An 18,474-nucleotide genomic window follows, 5' to 3' on the forward strand; every position below is an offset into this window, starting at 1 on the left:
CCAGACTAATAACAAGTTTGATCCCTTTACCTGTTCCATAATCCTGGATCTAAAACTAACCTCTTGGTATAATCCATACTCATGGATCTAAACTAGCCTCTTGATCTGATCCCTACTCATGGATCTAAAACTAACCTCTTGATCAGATCTACACTCACGGATCTCATCTACGGGTGTTACAATTATCTCCCCCTTAGGATGATTACGTCCCGGAATCATCAACGAAAATAGGACTTGTATAATGATTCCATACGTTATCTTTCCATCCTATGTATTAATCGTAACTTCTATGTTTCTTCGAATGAGTATCTAACTCTTGTACTTCTTGACCGCAGGTGATGCTCAATCTTGCATCCTCTCTTCGTACTATGTTGGAATTTCAATCATAACCCTCAAGTTACAAAATAAGTCCTTAATGTGGACTCCTTCTTCTTCTTCGGATAAATACTTTCCTTTATCTATTGTAACAGACCGTTGGGTCATGTTCTATTGACCTCTCATTGTATGATGCAACGCTTAGAATCATGCCTCTTAGAGTCAATTTCCAGAATGGAATATACCTTCCATCACATTCTAATGTGATATAATCACCTTTTAGCATGTAGCATTTCCATCTACAAACTTCATTAATAACGAGCGCGATACCATCGATCGCATTAATTTCAACCTTCTGACTTAAGTCAGATGTTACATCGAACTCGGTTCTCAGAACCACGTAACAAACTCATCGTAGTCGAACTCAATTTGAATATGACCACTAGGGTCGGAATAACAACCATCTTACTAGTCATTACCGAAAAAAGGGTAATGACATACTGAATAAAACAGAATCAATCACTAGCTTCTTGGTAACCTTGTGACTTTCCTTGATCCAAGTGCGAGTCCTATGCTTCCGGTAGTATATGCATCTACTACCTTTCACACCTACTCATACTCGTCCCAAGTATTGTCTCGCAGTCGACCAAGTCACCATACAAGAAAATCATATAATCATTCAACACACCAGATAACAAAACTAGGGTTTATATTATTTTCTTAAAACTATTACACAAAAGTTCAAGTTGACCCTATACTATGCCTCTAATAGGCTACACCATAAGTTACTATTCACACTGCTACTTCATAACTTGATCTTTGGATATAAAATCCTCATCCTTGATTCCTCGCGTTATCATCTGCTTCATCAAGGATCATTTGGAATGCTCTTGCCTTTGGCTTTGGCAACACATTTGGCTTTGTAATCTCTTCCCTTCTTGGACAGTTTTGCTTGAAGTGTCCTTCTTCACCACACTTAAAGCAAGCTTCTTTTTTGTTTGTGCATTCGCTGGCATAATGACCAGTCTTCCCGCATTTGAAACAGGTCATTTCTTTAGAGCATCTCCCAATGTGCTTCCTCTTGCACTTATCACACCATTGTGCTTCTTCTTCGAACTTCTTCGAACCAAACTTCGAAAATTTTCTCTTCTCATCGGACCTTGAGGATCCTTCAAACTTTCTGTTCTTGCCAACTTCAATCTTGCTGGCGGTTCTTCCCTTAATCATATCTTCCACAGACTTGGCAGCCCAGATAACTGCCTCCAGAGTAAGTGCATGACGCACTGGCACCGCATACTCCCATGGGAGTCCTTTTACATACCGGTCAATTTTAGTTAGCTCGTCTGGGACGATGCACAACGCAAACTCCATCTTGTATGTGAAGGCATTAGTGTATTCATCAATTGGCATGCTGCCTTTTGTCAATGTCAGAAACTTGTTCTCCAATTCTAGCAGATTTTGGGCCAAGTAGAAATTGCGCTTGAATTGCACCAAGAACTTTGCCCAAGTTAGTTGCAGTTGCTCATTAGGGCTTAGGGTCTTCCCCAGAGTGTTCCACCAACGAACAGCGCCACCTCTGAACTGACGTACTGCGAACGTGGTCAGCAACTTGCCTCTGCAACCACACGTCATGAAGGCTAGCTCCATTTCTGAGATCCAATCCATCACTCCGATCGGATCCTTTTTCCCAGTGAAGGTCGATGGTTTGAAAGTCAAAAAGTCTTTGTACTTGCATCCAAGTCCATCAATTCCTCCATCTTGTTTGTTTTGTCTGACCAAAGGTGGGTTGGCTTGACCAACAATCCCATTAAATTTACCTCCTTCCGAATGCCCTTCATTCAACTCGGGCTGTTCAATCGACATTGAAAGTTCTTCACGATTCTGCCGAAGCAGACGTCTAGTTTCATCCATTTTACGATCCAAGATCGTCTGAATCATTAATTGTACACCAGCCATTGTTATTGGCTCAGGTGCTGCCGCTACAACAGGTACTCGCTCAATCACAGGTGGTTGATTCATGTCTTCGTTCACGTTTCCAACTCCACTTCTGGTTCTTACCACTATTGATCTACACACCGAAAAGAACAACCTAATACAATTCAGAACACTACATCATTGACACAACAAATTCCGAAACCTAACAATTTTAGCTCTAGGTATACTGATATTGTCTCTAATAGTCCTTAATCATCTCTATTTCTTAAGTTTCGATCCAATTTGAATGTTCATACTATTTATCCTGATAAAACTTGGAGAGGGGATGGTTGTGTATAAATATGATGTAATCATGTATAGTTACGCCCGTCTTGGGCCTCTTATATGTTAGTCTATATATATATAGGACTGTTCCATTGAGAATCAATAAAATATATATATATATATATATATATATATATATATATATATATATATATATATATTGAGATTCAACATCAGTCACATATTTCTCATTTGCCGCTCTAACGCTTTAACATACCGACGCGGCGGGATGATGCTTAATCATAAATGATTATATATCAGAACTGTATAATTATATATGATTATACATGTTTATACATATATGTATAATCATAAATGATTACACATATATGTATGCTCACAAAGTGATTAATCATATATGATTATAGAGGTTGGTGACATATGAGATGGTGGTGACAGAGGTGACAGTGGTATAAATAACAGAGGTGACAGTGGTTGGGTTGGTTGGTGGCAGAGGTGATAATGGTGGTGGTGGCGGTGGCAATTATGGTGGTGGGGAAAGTGGCGGGGGGAAAACAGGCGGTTCTGCATAATTATTGATGATTATAACTCTCTCGCCAAACTGATATGCTAGAGCGCTAGATATGCAAATGATAAATATATGACTAAGTTTGAATTTCAAGATCTCTAATTTTTTTTTTCAGAATCTCAACGGAACCTATTAGACCATTCACAACTAGGGATGAGATTTAGAACCAGAAAACCGGAACCGAACCGGAACCGGACCCGTTAGAACCGGAATATATGGAACCGGGTCCGGTTCCGGGTTTAAAAATTGGCTTTATCCGGGTTCCGGGTAATCCGGGTTTGGGTCCATTGGGTCCAGGTAAACCGGGTCTAAAATCCGGAACCGGAACCACTTTTAGGGCTGGAACCACTCTTTGTGAAACGTTTACAAGATGTATATCTTATTCGTTTCAACTCCAATTGACATACGGTTTTTTCCAACATGTAGTTTAGAGTTTATACATGATTCTAGACTATAAATTTGTCATTTTTAGTTTTATATTCATTGACTTACAGTCCTCAAAAGTTGAGATACCAAAGCTGAAAGTTTTTAGTTTTTAGTTTTTTTTGTATTCGGTGAAAGTTTTAAAATATGCATATCTAATTCGTTTGAAGTTGGATTGACATGTGGTTTTTTCCAACTTCTAGTTTACAGTTTATACATGAGTTTAGACTATAATTTTGTCATTTTTGGTTTAACATTCAATGATTTACAGTCCTCCGAAGTCGGGATATCAAAACTGAAAATTTTCAACTTTTCAGCTATTTGTTTTTGTACTTTATATTATGTGAAAATATTAACACAAATATATCTCATTCGTTTAAATTCGGATTGACATGCGGGTTTTTCCAGAGTGTATTTTAGAGTTTGTACATGATTTTAGACTCTAATTTTGTTAATTGTGGTTTCGTATTCAATAAGTTACAGCCCCCCAAAGTCGGGATATCAATATGAAAATTTTCAAAATTCAACCCACTAAGTAGTAAGTAATTACCAAAAAATTTCAGTTTTTTTGGGTTTTCCGGGTCTAAACCCACTTTATCCAATTCTAACCTACCCACTTTGATGTTTCCGGGTTTTCCGGTTCTAGACCCACTTTACCCGGAACCATACCCGGAACCGAACCGGAACCGATTCCTATATACCGGTCCGGTTTCCGGTTCTATAAAATCCCGTTAACCGGTTCCGGGTTTTCCGGGTCCGGGTCTATCCGGTCCGGGTTTGGACCCACTTTCATCCCTATTCACAACAATATATGTTACATTAATCATCATATAAAATAGCAACGAATTACATATCAATAATTATTGGAAACTTTTAGTAACTTTAATGGAGTAGATATTGTATGTAATGAATTTGACCGTCTATTTTATTAGTAAAATAAACCCACTATGCCTTTTGAATTGTCCAAACAACAACTGGATGAAGAGTCGAAGAAAGAAAGGGAGAATTAAGAATATTTTAAATACTCAAGGAACATTTTAAAATACGATTAAGTAATATTGTATATATTGTTTTAAAATGGGTTAAAATATCATTGTCTCAAAACTTACGTTCCAATAAATTGAACTGTATGTTTTGAACTTAATATCAATGCGCACGTAGATGTGGGTCCTTCTCGAATCCTGATTGTTGACCTAACATACGGCTCTAGATAACATGTGACATGGATCTACATCATTTGACATTTGAGAGTCTTGTTGTTATTGTTGATATAAAATATTATGTATGTAAATAGTTGAATTTGTTAAATAGATAGTTGTTGATATAAAATATTGTGTCTTTCAGTTATCTCATGCATATCTATTTGTATGAATGTATGAGTGAAATAGACCCCGTCAGGAATTTTTTTTTTACATAAAGAACTGTCCCATACTTAAAATTAAATAAATACATGGCCACAATGTTAAGTAGCTTTTATTGTTTATTATTATTATTATTTTTTTACGACAACAAAAGATTTATTAATAAAAGGACTAAAAAGCAATAGTAAAATAACACAAAATCAACTAGACATCCAAGTTAACCAATGTAGGCAACCTTTTTAAAGCCGACTAGACGTCCAAGTAAAATAATACCACTTCAAAATGTTTTGATATCGGACATGTTCGGTACGGAGCGTTTGAGAGCTTCTAGCTTCTAGCGAACAGAAAGCTCCGTTCGGCACTACAAGCTTCTAGCGTTTAGTTTGAACAAAACTCTCCAAATCCAAATGCTACTTCATGTAGCGTTTAACAAAACGCTACAAGCTACAAGCTACAAGCTACCCGCTACAAGTCATCAGCCACCAGCTAATTTTGCCGAACACAGGCGTGTTCGACAAAACTAGCTGGTAGCGGGTAGCTTGTAGCGTTTTGTTAAACGCTACATGAAGTAGCATTTAGATTTGTAGCGTTTTGTTTAAACTAAACGCTAAAAGCTTGTAGTGCCAAACGAGATTTTCTGTTCAAAACAGAACGTTTTATCAAACGTTAGAAGCTAGAAGCTCTCAAACGCTCTCAAACGTTTCGTGTCAAACACGCCCAAAACAAAGTGCTGTTAGGCATGAATGACTCTCCAACAATGAGAGACACTCCTAAAAATTGAACGAATTTCATAATAAAAAAAAGTCTAGTTAGCTTGGTTGACAGAAATTTAAAATAGTCCGGACGCCGGTGTAAGCCCATGAGCCGGGTGCCCATTGCATAAAGATTGAAACCAATAATTTAACTTCAAAAACAACTTCACATTTCTATTAAAAATAATTATAAGTAAAGAATATGCTCGTTTAGAACAAATCTAGGGACCCTTTTTTCTAAATAAAAAATGTCTTCCTTCTAATTAACAATTCCAGGTTATTAGAGACCTTGATTCCAATATCTTATTTATATTAAAAGAACATCATATCATATAGTCTTATAAAATTTTGCATTAAAGTCTTCTATTTTGCTTTGAACACTCTGGAAAATTAATATTCCCAAAGACGCATTCAAAAAAATCAGACTTTGAAAAGTCATGTAAATATGTAAATTAAAAATAATAACATTATTTGATTTTCAAATGGTCAACTCTAGGGTACCAAGGGTCATGAAATGCACCGCATCAAAACGACATCGTTTGGCCAGTTTTCACCACTAACAATGTCACTTTCCCTTCTCTCTATCTCTGTTGGCACTGCCTCCTCCAGTTGATTTAAGAGCCTTGTACTCCCCCATCTAATCTTCTCTCTCATCTCTATGATCAAAAGGCTCTATGTTCAATCTCGTTGACCCATATCAAACCCTAAACACTTCAAATCTTCAAAGAAGGAAACAGTTTCAAAGTGAATCGGAACTTCAAGATCTGTTCGATTAACTAAATCTCAGATTTCATCGTGTTCAGAAAAGGTAAGATCCGTTTTCCATCTTTGGCTATCTATTTGATCTTCAAGTTTTCTTGAAATCAGTTGATAAATGATGGATTTTTTCGATCTATTGCTTTCTGGGTTTGATCTAAAGAGGGGTTTTGTTGTTTTTGTTTGATTTGTTGCAGATCTGGTTGAATTATAGAGAAAATCGAAAACCCCATCTGTAAAAATTGAATCTTTAATATGTCAATCCTCTTGCCCAAAACCGATTCGGTTCAAATTAGAGAGGTATGGAACGACAATCTTGAAGAAGAATTTGCTTTGATTCGAGAAATTGTCGACGATTACCCTTACATCGCAATGGATACCGAGTTCCCAGGTGTTGTTCTTCGTCCACTGGCACAATTTAAGAATATTAACGACTATAACTATGTAACTTTGAAGGATAATGTCGATATGTTGAAGTTGATTCAGTTGGGTCTCACTTTCTCCGATGAAAATGGGAATCTACCAACCTGTGGCTCCGATAAGCCTTGCATTTGGCAGTTTAATTTCCGCGAGTTCAATGTGAACGAAGACATCTTTGCTAATGATTCAATCGAGATGCTAAAACAGTGTGGGATTGATTTCAAGAAGAACAGTGAAATGGGTATTGATGCAAATCGATTTGGAGAGCTCTTAATGTCTTCAGGTGTTGTTTTGAATGATAATATCTGTTGGGTAACTTTCCATAGTGGGTATGATTTTGGATACTTGCTTAAATTGTTGACCCGAAAAGAGTTGCCTAAATCTCAAACAGGGTTCTTTGATTTAATCAAGATTTATTTCCCAATTATTTATGATATCAAACATTTGATGAGGTTTTGCAACTCTCTTCATGGTGGATTGAATAAGCTTGCGGAGATTTTGGAAGTTGAAAGAATTGGTGTTTGTCATCAGGCTGGATCTGATAGTTTGCTTACTTCTCATGCTTTTAAGAAGTTGAAAGAAGGTTATTTTAATGGAAACACAGAGAAATATGCAGGTGTTTTGTATGGTTTAGGTGTTGAAGATGGTGAAAAGTAAGTAGGAAATGACCAAATGTAATTTGTGATATGTTGAAGTTTGTTTGATTTAGTATGGGAATGTGTTTCAATCTTGTGTACACAAATGGCGAAAGAGTTGTTTGTTTTATGGTCTTTTTTTTTTCTTCGGATCTTTTTATGTAACCAAATGCCGAAAAGGGTCTTGTAGTTTGAGTACTGTAAATTATTACAGTTAGTGTTTTAAATAACAATCTTAACTTTTCTCTTATGTTTTGCATCTTGATTCCAGTTTTTTCTTGTGTTGATGACTTGATGTGTTATTGTGATAGTGTCAAATTCTTGAGACATTTGATGTGGGATTCTTGATTAAGTTGTGATGATGGTAGTAGGAATGGTGGTTTGTGGTGGTTATGGTTATGATGATGATGGTAGTGGTGATCATGGTGGGTGATGGTGTATAGAACCATACTTATGAGTTATGACAATGGTGGTGCATATGGAACATAAGCTTATTAAAATTTTGTTTAAACAAAGTTGAAACTATTTTTTGGTAAATACTAGTAATTTATTATATGAGAGATGAATCGGTATAAACACTAGATAGCATACTCATTTATGTTTCACGACTGGGCCAAAAAACAATCCCTGGAACTTGGGTCAATATTTTAAAAACCATAAATGGGCTAAACGATTTAGGCATCAAATTTTCTAATTTTTCTTCTGGTTTGATTTTCAGGTGGGAGACGTTTCTCAAACACTCTTTCGGCTTGATGATTGGTTAGGAGATGAGACCTAGCCTCTAAATTCCCTTATGTTTTTTCTTTAGACAAGAGGAAGTCGTGCTTCAATTCCGAGAGATATGCAGGTGACAAGTTTATTTGGGAGCGGAAGAAGCAGCCAAGAAATCAGAATGAGTTGATTGAGCTCAACCTGCTCAACGACCTGGTCGGACTTTTTAAGAGTTTCGGCGATTCTGACTCTTGGAGGTCAAAGATGCCGAGAGATGACAAGTTTTCTGTCAGTGGTTTAAGGGCTATTATAGACAACAAATTGACGGTTCTGATAATCACACAGTTTGGACCCATCTTGTTCCTCTTAAATGTAATTGTTTCACTTAGAGGGTTTGTTTGGGTCGTATTCCTTCGACGATGGCTTTAGCTCGGAGAGGTGTTCACATCAACTCCGTTTCTTGCCGTATGTGTGATAATGGGGATCATTTGCTTGTTAGTTGCCCTCTTGCATCGGATGCCCTCGAGTGGATCTTCAATTGGTTCAATGGGCTTCACATCAACTCTTCCTAACTCGTGGATAATGTATTTTCCTTGGTTTTTAATTGGTTAAAGAATATGGGTAAATTTGGTGTTCTCTCTTTGATATTTTGTAAGTGTCATCTATTTTTTCTTTTACTTTGCCTCTTGTAACACTCGCAGATTCGGGCTAGTCAATTAAAATAGAATAGACTATAAAAGTGACATTTTTATAAATATTATTTAGAATAAATAATCTTAACCAAAGTCGTAGTATATGTGACAATGATTTATTACATATAAAGAACGTTGAAATCTGACTTTGTATGAAGAAGTTATGCTTATTCGAAGTTTCGTGATTAAAACGGCACGACTCTGCGTATCGTAAAAAGAGAATTTTCGATAAATTACTTTTTAGCCTAAGTGGTCTAAACGAAAGTCTTAGTAGTCCTTAAATCGATAGTGTGCATATAGAGAACGTCTAAATATAACTTCGTGAGAGGAAGTTATGGTTTTTCTAAGATCCAACATAACAATATACAACATAAAAATCAAATTTTAGATCGGTCGATTTTTAGCCAAAACAATCTAAACGAGAATCGAAGATGTCGTTAATAGGAGTTCAACGATATAAAGATAGTCGAAAACAGACGTTGGATGAGAGAGTTATGCATTTTATACGGGCTTTAACAGTTTAAGCCTATGTGAAATAAATAAAGTCAAAATTAGGCGATGAAGTATAAATGAAAGTTGTAGATCTCGTTGAGAGCTTTCAAGGGATATAAAGAACTTCGAAAATGGAGCTCGTGTTAAAAAGTTACGACATTGTTGAAAATATGGAAAATTGTGTGCATAAAGTGCGTTGCGTGCGCTGATGATGTGGCACCACGAGAGGGCGCCACATGGCATGGTCGGGAGCCGCTTCATCCGAGAGACATGTTGGCGTGGCTCCATAAGATCATGACACATGTCACATTCTAGAAAGAGGTGAGGTGGACGAACGACTGCGCGACACGTGGCAGGAGGCTGAAGGAGCCAACAAGGAAGCCATGCGCGGCGCGCCCTGGACCTTGTGTGACACACCTCTGCTGGATGGCTATAAATACCTCCGAATTCTTGCTTATATCCACACAATTCCTTCACACGTCTCTCTAAACTCTCTAGCTCTCAAAATAGGCTTTCTTTCTAACCTTTAGAATATTTTAGTATAGTCTCGGGAACTCTAAGAGCCCAATGAGAAGGAGCATTCGTGTCGAAATTCTATTCGCGTATTTTCCCAGTTTTCGCTTAAAACTTCTTTAAGTTAAGCTACACTCTATTTCTTTCAATGTAACTTATATTTATAGTCATAAGTTGTTATTATGAACCTATAAATAAGATTTATCAGTAATTCTATGCCATGATATTTATTGATCTACTTACGGTAGAGGTGTCTAGAATGGTCATGTTGGCTTGGTTGTTAGATTTCAGAAAATCTATTATGCCAAAATGATCCTGCCTCCCAATGTATTACCTGGCTGATCCTTACTTGATAGATCTTGATGTAGACATTGAGATTAGTAAGGAATCTAGACTATAATTATTATAGTCATCGGGCTTTACGAAACTAGACTAAGGCTTAGTACTTTATGCGTCTAGGTCTTTTCAAAGTACGAAGCAAAGCTCTGCCAAAAAAATCGCCACTCACTTTTTATCAAGTGAGTGCATAGTCCCTTTCATGAACATAATTTTAATACACGTATTAATTAAAGTATTAAATATATGTTAAATAGTTTATATGTGAGCTATATGCTTATTTCCTGGAATATGTGTTACGAACATATTTAATAATATATGATATACGAACCAAGTACGATTCTATATGCGTTAAGTTATACATGCATACATATATATAATTTCATGATAATAATAATATAATATCAGGAGTAGAGCATCATAGTCTTACTAGAGATAAAATAAGACTAACACAAAAGACCTAAATTAATATTGGGTAGTATCTCCAGAAGAATACCTGTGAGATATACACGGAAAGTGGAACTCTAACATTCGTCTATGGTCCGAGAGTATGAATTAGGTATAGTCATCTGCTACTGATCCGAGAGTATGGATTAGGCATAGTCATTTGTCATTGATCCGAGAGTATGGACTAGACATAATCATTTGTTACTGATCCGAGAGTATGGATTAAACATATACATTCATTCCTAATCCGAGAGTATGGATTATATATAGTTATTTGTCAAGAATCCGAGAGCATGGATTAGACATCGACATTCATTCCTGATCCGAGAGCATGGATTAGGTAAAGCCATTCATTTTTTTAATCCGAGAGTATGAATTATGTCATTGTATGGGATTAAAGTGTGAGGATCGACGAAATAGGGAAGATTGCTTATATGAGAGATATTTGTATATCGCGAATTTTGATATATATATATATATATATATATATATATATATATATATATACACACACATATTATGGCATTGTGAGATTGAAATCTCTATATACTCACTAGGTCCCCCAACCTGACTCACCCGAATTCTTTGTATCGCAGGTAGCGATACAAATGTACATGCACAATGAGAAATTCAAGGAGATGCAGACCGTTAATATATTGAAATATTGTAAGTTTTCGTTTATGCTTATGTTTTATATCAGTTATGACATCTCGAGTTTTAAAATTTAAACAAAATACATTTCTTTGAAAATGTTTTAATAATATCAATATCATGTTTTTCGGACAAATTTCGCATAATTATCTTTTTTAAAAGAGTACTCTGATTTAATACTCTAATTTAATAAACATAAATAAATCAGTATTTTCTGACCATAAAAATGGAGATGTCACACCTCTCTTCTTATTTGGCTGTGGCTTTTAATAAATTCTTCCCTTTCCCAAAAAAGAAGATTCTATTATATTTATAATTTAATAATAGATTAAATACAACAACATATCATTACTACCGGTTCGAAAAGGAATAGTAATTGTGTTTAGAATTTTTATTATGGTATTGTTAGATGGTACAAATGTTTTATTGAATTTTGATGGGTGGGACAGTTATATTTATTATTTGGGTACATATTTATTTATTTTTTATTACATATTTAGGGCATCTTAAAACATATTAAATCACCTTTTACATTAAAATATATAGTGTAATGCTCGCAACTCTATTTTTAACTTAATATCATATAGTGTTGGTAAACAGTATAACACTAAATATAGTGTTATACTATTCATCAACACTAAATTTAGTGTTAAAGTTTGATCTAAAGTTTGAACTTACATACTTTTAGTTTTTTTTTTTTTTATATAATTATAGTTTATATTTAATATTTTTACCTATGTTATTATTTAATAGTTTAAAATGCAATACAAGATTTATATAAAACACATAATGATATATATTATAATCCTAGTAGTATAAAAACAAAAAATTCCATGTGGTATTTAGATAACATGCTAATCGATGATGAACATGATCTTGATGTACCAATTAAAGTTACAATAGAAGTACCACCTATAGATCTGAAAACAATGATAAAGAATGATAACAAATTCTAATATTTGTTTGCTCGGTATAAACACATCAAAGATAAAGAAGCTAATTCCGATCTACAAAATGCTTTGATCGACCAATTATGAGAAAACATTTTATCGCATTAATATGTAATATTTATTGAAGTGTTTGTGTAATATTTCCAAAATGCATGTATGATATTTATTTTGATTTTTGTTAAATTTTATTTTGTTTTATTTAAGTAATGAGTTGTTTCAATAATACGATTATATATGAATAAGTAATTATGGTTATAGATTTTTAATAATAAAACTTATATAGTTATATATTAAGCTACGGATCGAGTTTGTAAAATTTTAATAAATATAAAGGTTGTTTTTATAAAATTATAAAAATAAGATAGACAGGAATATACATAAAATATTCTTATAACATCTGTTTTCTTTGATGAATCGAACTAGGCTTTTAGAGGGTCAAAATGTTGGATTTTTTTGGAGAAAAAAGGGTCCTCACGACGTGAGGAGGGCCGCATGAAGATTTTATCCGGGAATGGGCTCACAACGTGAGCAATAAGAGCTCATGACGTGATGATCGATGCATCCCAAGCCCATGAAGTTTTAAGGTTTCCCACGTATTTAAGCCCCCTTAACTCGGTTTTAGAGTTCATTTCTCAGCCTCCACCTTCCCCTAACTCAGAAAACCCTAACCCTAATCCATCTTGGTGATTTTGGATACATTTTGTGTTTTGGTGGCTAGAAGAATAAGAAGAAGGAGAAGTTCTAGAGTGTTGGTTCAACAAGGATGCTTCATCATCATAAACTTGTACACATTTTGCAACATTATAAGTGTCCAAGATCCAATCTTTATGAGCTCAAATTGCTAGATCTAAGTTCTAAGCTCCTTTTTGGCATGTTTATGATGTATTACATGCTTGGAATCCATAAAGTTGGCAACTTTATGGATCAATGAGTCATTCTCTGTGATTTAGTCTTATGGATCTGAAGTATGGTTATAATTTATGAATCTTCGTTGAGTTTGGGGCCATTTCTTGTGATTTTGACCTAAGATGGGTTTAGATAATTCTTGGGGGCATGCATGTCCATCAAGTAATCATTTTTATTGGCTTTTGGAGTCCCTGTTAGCTTCTGGAAGAATTGGGATTGAAAGCTTAATGGATTAAGGACTTAAAAGTTGGATTTTTTTAGCCTCAACCTATTCTCACGACGTGAGACACAAGGTCTCACAACGTGAGAAGCGTTTGGTCCCATTTCTGGTTATCTACTTGAGGCTCACGACCCGAGAAGGCTTCTCACGACGTGAGGGCAACCCCATTGACTTTCACTTGGCTAAGTTGGCTAGGTTGAGTCATGACGAGTTGGGATCTGATTGAGTGAGCTCTCACGACGTGACCAAGGCTGGCCAGGACGAGATGTGGTTTTGGGCAATGTTGGGCCATTTTGGGCTTTGAGTTGCTATCTTGGGCTTTTGTGTGATTGGGTTGGGCCTTGGTCTTGGGCCAAATAAGAAAAAGGGTAAAATGGACTTTTACACTTTAGGAAGTTGGTTTATGGAGTGGGCCTTGGATTTTGGATTATCGGGATAATTATTGATTAAGATTGTATTTTGTTAGTTGGCGCGAGGCTATCCGGTTCAGCAACCTGAGCATGAATTTGATTATCAGTGGATTGAGGTGCGTCCTTCCTCACTGTACTTGCAGGTCCAAGGCACCAAGGCCGACCCTTTGGATTTGATATCATGTTATGTGATAGTGTGTCATTGTGCTGTAGTGATCTGTTAAATTGGTATCCTGGTATATAAGATGATGATATGCGTAGTGATATGTAGATATGCCTGACTGTCTGTAGACTGTTTATATGTTTATATGCTATATGGGCACATATTGTTGGTGGTTGAGGCTTTACTGCTATGTGCGTGATCTAACATATAAGGGGCATTACAACCTGCTGGTTGATTGGGCCAAGGGTATTCCATCCCGAGGATGACTGGACCCGTTATATATATTGGCATTCCAACCTGGGGTATTCCATTTTGATGGATGACTAGACATGGAGGTTGACTGGGCATGGGGGTATTCCAACCCGATGGTTGGTTGGACCCGACATGCTTGTTATGGTACATATTGAGACTGGATTGCTTTGTGCATCAATCAACAGGTCAGGGGTATTCCAACCCGATGGTTGATTGGACCAAACATGCTTAAGATATGAGGGTATTCCATCCCGAGGATGACTGGGCCCATCGTAGACATGTCTGGTATTCCAACCTGAGGCTGATTGGGGCATGAGTGTTTGTGCATGCGATTTGTTTGTGTGGTGGTATATTAGAGGAATTCACTAAGCTTTGTGTTTACAGTTTTGGTTTATGGTTTCAGGTACTTCAGAGGACCGTGGCAAGGCGAAGGCGTGACCGTACACATCCTTGGTTTTACGACTGATTGAATCTTGGTTTTACCTGTAATTATTCTTTCAGAATGGCGAAGACTTTAGAATGAGGAAGGCCAATATTATGCTAGTATAAGGAAGGATAGTATTCTTTGGTTCTCATACAAAATTCTTTGGTTATGATCATGTTGTATGCATTATGTCAGAATCATTAAAGTTTGTAAGGGTATTTTATCATCGGATTTGATAATGTGTATTTTTTTGGCACATACATGAGCATTGCATATATTAAATGATGAAGATAAACGTGTTCTCATAGAATGATATTCTTATAAAATGTAATTCTCGTCCGATGTTAGTCTTATAGAATGCCATTCTTGTAAGAATGGTTGGAATCAAGTTGACTCTGGACCATTGAACAAGATCAAGTGCATTTTTTCAAGAATTGTATATTTAAGTATGTTATTTTTTTAAGAATTGTATATTTAATTATACTAAAATTTATCAAATTATATATGTATGAATCTACATTTAGATGTCCATGAATATACAAGGATCTTGTTGTTTTTCAACTAATGGTTCAAGAATGTTGTCTTCTTAAAGAAGTTCCATTTAATCAAAATATGTATTCTATCAGAAATATGTATCCTGATATTCTTGTAGAATACCATTCTAACAGAATAAAACCGGTATAATTAAAAACTATGTTAGAATTCAAATTGAATTAATTAAAAAAATCAGAATTTTTAAACCAAGAGAATAAATTATCCCCAAAAATCTGGATTTTTTCTTTTTCAAAATTTATCTCAATTGTCTAAAATACACTTATATTGAAATTAGATGGTTTTTTTCAATTATTTTTAATTCAATAATATTTATTAATCACTATCTTAAAATAAGCAAAATAATTGGTTCACAATCAACCCTACATCCACACAATAAATAGTTATAATAAAATAACCTAGCCATATATATATATATATATATATATATATATATATATATATATATATATATTAGTCATTATAATTTTGTATATGTTAGGTTACTAGATGTGGACAACATGTTAAGACATGTTATCATACCAAAAAGTTGTCACCTCACATTAGAGCTGACAAAAATCGACCCAAGCCGCAAACCCAACTCAAAATTAGCGGGTTGGGTTGAGATTTTCAACCCATTTAACTTAAATGGGTCAACCCGTCTAACTCATTTAATTTAATAGGTTGAGTTGGATAAAAATTATCAACTCGTCAACCCATTTAACTTTAATCTATATATTTAATTTAATATTATTTGAATATTACTACTTCCGTCCCAAATTGATAATCCATTTTTGACTTTTTAAGTCTTTTTTCTTAAACTTTGACGTTAAATATTTTTGTGTTTGATAGATAATACTTGATGCAAAATATATGAATGAATTATATTTTAAATGTTTTTTCATTGTTATAAATTTTATCAAGTAATATATAATACAAATAAAAATATTTAAGGTCAAAGTTGAAGAAAAAAGACTTCAAAAGTCAAAAATGGGCTATCAATATGAGACAGAGGGAGTATCATGTAAGTATTAATTTGTAAATTATAATGTTGCATTATTATTATCTATGTTTAATAAAATTCAGTCCTAATTTTCATCATTTTTTAGCGTCGATAATACTGGTCACTTTCCAAAATTACTGTGAAATTAAATATTTTTAAAGTTATTTGAACAATTTATTTTTATTTATGAATTAAGATTGTGCTTTTTTCATAATTATAAAGTTTTATTTATGTTTTATAATTTAAGTGGTATAATATTTAATTATATAATTTATTTAACTGATTTTAAATTGGTTAACCCAAGTTTAACTAATTTATTTAATAGGTTGGGTCGGAAACTACATAATCATGTTAACCGGTGACAACTCATTTATCTAAAAGGTTAGGTTGGGTTGGAAATATCAACCCATTTAAATAAACAGGTTGAGTTGGATTGAAAATTTCAACATAATTATTAAATGGATTGAACCTGAATCCAACCTAGGTCGACCCATTGCCACCTATACCTCACATGTTATGTAAACCATTGTGTTATAACATTAATTGTGGAAATGAACGACATGTTTTAAAACCCACTAATTTCTATGTCATCATTTTTTTGATTTATTTACTTTCTATTTTTTCCAATTTGTTTTTTTATGTTATAGTATTTATAAAAACAAATATAAATTAATAAAACATGCTATTTAATTAAATCCTAAATTAAAATAATATTTAAAAACTAAAAATAACATTATACAATTGTACGTCTGACGATGTTGGCGTTTTAATCAATTTTGGATCTTTCTCACAATCTCCCATATTTTTTCATACTAAAAAATTGGAACAATTTCGATGCGATATTGCTCCCTCGTGGCTTTAAACAAATCAAAATCTTTCGTACCACTTTGCTTTTGCTAAGCAAGGTTGTTGTAGATCGTATTAAACTTGGTGCACCTACGACTGGTTGGAGTCTACTTTCTAGTAAGCATATCAGTATTGCGGTATGGAGGTTTCTTCATAAGTATGAAATTTTCTCAGCATGAATTCCCAAAAACCAATTCTCGTCATATTGTTTCCTACAAGTTCATTTTTGGAAGTCTCACACCACGCTACTGCCAAAGCGTAGTCCTCCTTCGGTGTCTACCATAGTGAAAGTTCTTCGCTCTCCGTAATCGCTTTCCCTTTATTTTCCCTTTTCCCTTTACTTATTCGACTACCTCCCACTATCGTTTCAGCAACCATATCTCATGTAGATTGTGTGAATGGTGGTTGTGTGGTTGTTTGTGGGGATAATGACTTGAAAGGGTAACGAACTTTCGACTTTTTTCACATTTAGTCACTAAACTTTTTTTCGTTATCTATTTGCCATTGAACTATTAAAATTGTTCACATTTTACCCTTATGACCGGCTGTTACCGGTCATAAGGGTAAAATGTGAACAGTTTCAATAGTTTAGTGGCAAATAGATAACGAAAAAAAGTTTAGTGACTAAATATGAACAAAATCGAAAGTTCGTTTCCCTCTAAAAAGTTCAATTACTAAATGTGAACAAACTTCCTCTTGTATTATGTTTTAGCAAATTATTTATTTTTGTTAAATTGTAGCAACATTTGTTGATGAAGAAATCTATGAAAAAAAAAACAAAACCCTGAAAATATATTTAAAAAAAACAAAAAACCGAAACCGAAATAAAAAACCAATGATTTGACATTTTCCAAAATAAAAAATCAAAATTTCCAATATGATTTTGGTTTTACAAAAAAATGAACCATTCTCACTGATGTGAATTATGACCATTGGTTTGGCATGTGGAATTTGTGACATCCCATGAATACGTAGTTACAACATCGTCTGAACTCGTAATTCATAGTAAGGGGTTAGAGTATCATCGAATGAATACGTAGTTACAATAACCTTCCTTGGTCCCTCTTGCTGGAACTCTTCTCTTTTCTTGCAAAATCACACCAAAAAGCTCAAGATAGCTCTTCCTCTCACTCTACACACTGAAGCTCGCTAGGGTTCTCACTTATGGGAAAGGTAGTCACAATTGAAGGCCATAAGTGCCTTTAAATATGGCTCGGGCCCAAAGACTTAGGGTTTCTGCCAACAGCACGGACTCGTCGAGTCGCCTCACCGACTCGTCGAGTCCATTCATTAATCTGAGTCATCAGTCGTGACCTTACTCGACGAGTTGAGGCGTCAACTCGTCGAGTCTCTCTTCTTAACTCAAAAGAAAAATACTTAAATTATGATACCTGAAAATCCGGATGTCACATTTTGTTTTTTTATTTCATAGATTTCTTCATCAACAAATGTTGTTACAATTAAACAAAAATAAATA

General features: G+C 34.6%; 1 protein-coding gene across 1 annotated transcript; it reads left to right on the forward strand.

The window, feature by feature from the left end:
- The first annotated feature begins 6,210 nt into the window (after positions 1-6,210).
- LOC111895155 (probable CCR4-associated factor 1 homolog 7) lies at positions 6,211-7,700 on the forward strand. Its single transcript, XM_023891251.2, has 2 exons — positions 6,211-6,447; positions 6,593-7,700. Exon 2 carries the CDS (start codon positions 6,651-6,653, stop codon positions 7,470-7,472), a length of 822 nt encoding a protein of 273 aa, XP_023747019.1. The 5' UTR covers positions 6,211-6,447; positions 6,593-6,650; the 3' UTR covers positions 7,473-7,700.
- The last annotated feature ends 10,774 nt before the right edge of the window (positions 7,701-18,474 follow it).

The sequence above is a fragment of the Lactuca sativa genome, chromosome 6 (assembly GCF_002870075.4).
Source record: "Lactuca sativa cultivar Salinas chromosome 6, Lsat_Salinas_v11, whole genome shotgun sequence".
NCBI classification, from domain to species: domain Eukaryota; kingdom Viridiplantae; phylum Streptophyta; class Magnoliopsida; order Asterales; family Asteraceae; genus Lactuca; species Lactuca sativa.

Bases quoted from the DNA above. Each gene is read 5' to 3' on its own strand.
- LOC111895155 (XM_023891251.2), top strand. From the start codon at position 6,651: ATGTCAATCCTCTTGCCCAAAACCGATTCGGTTCAAATTAGAGAGGTA.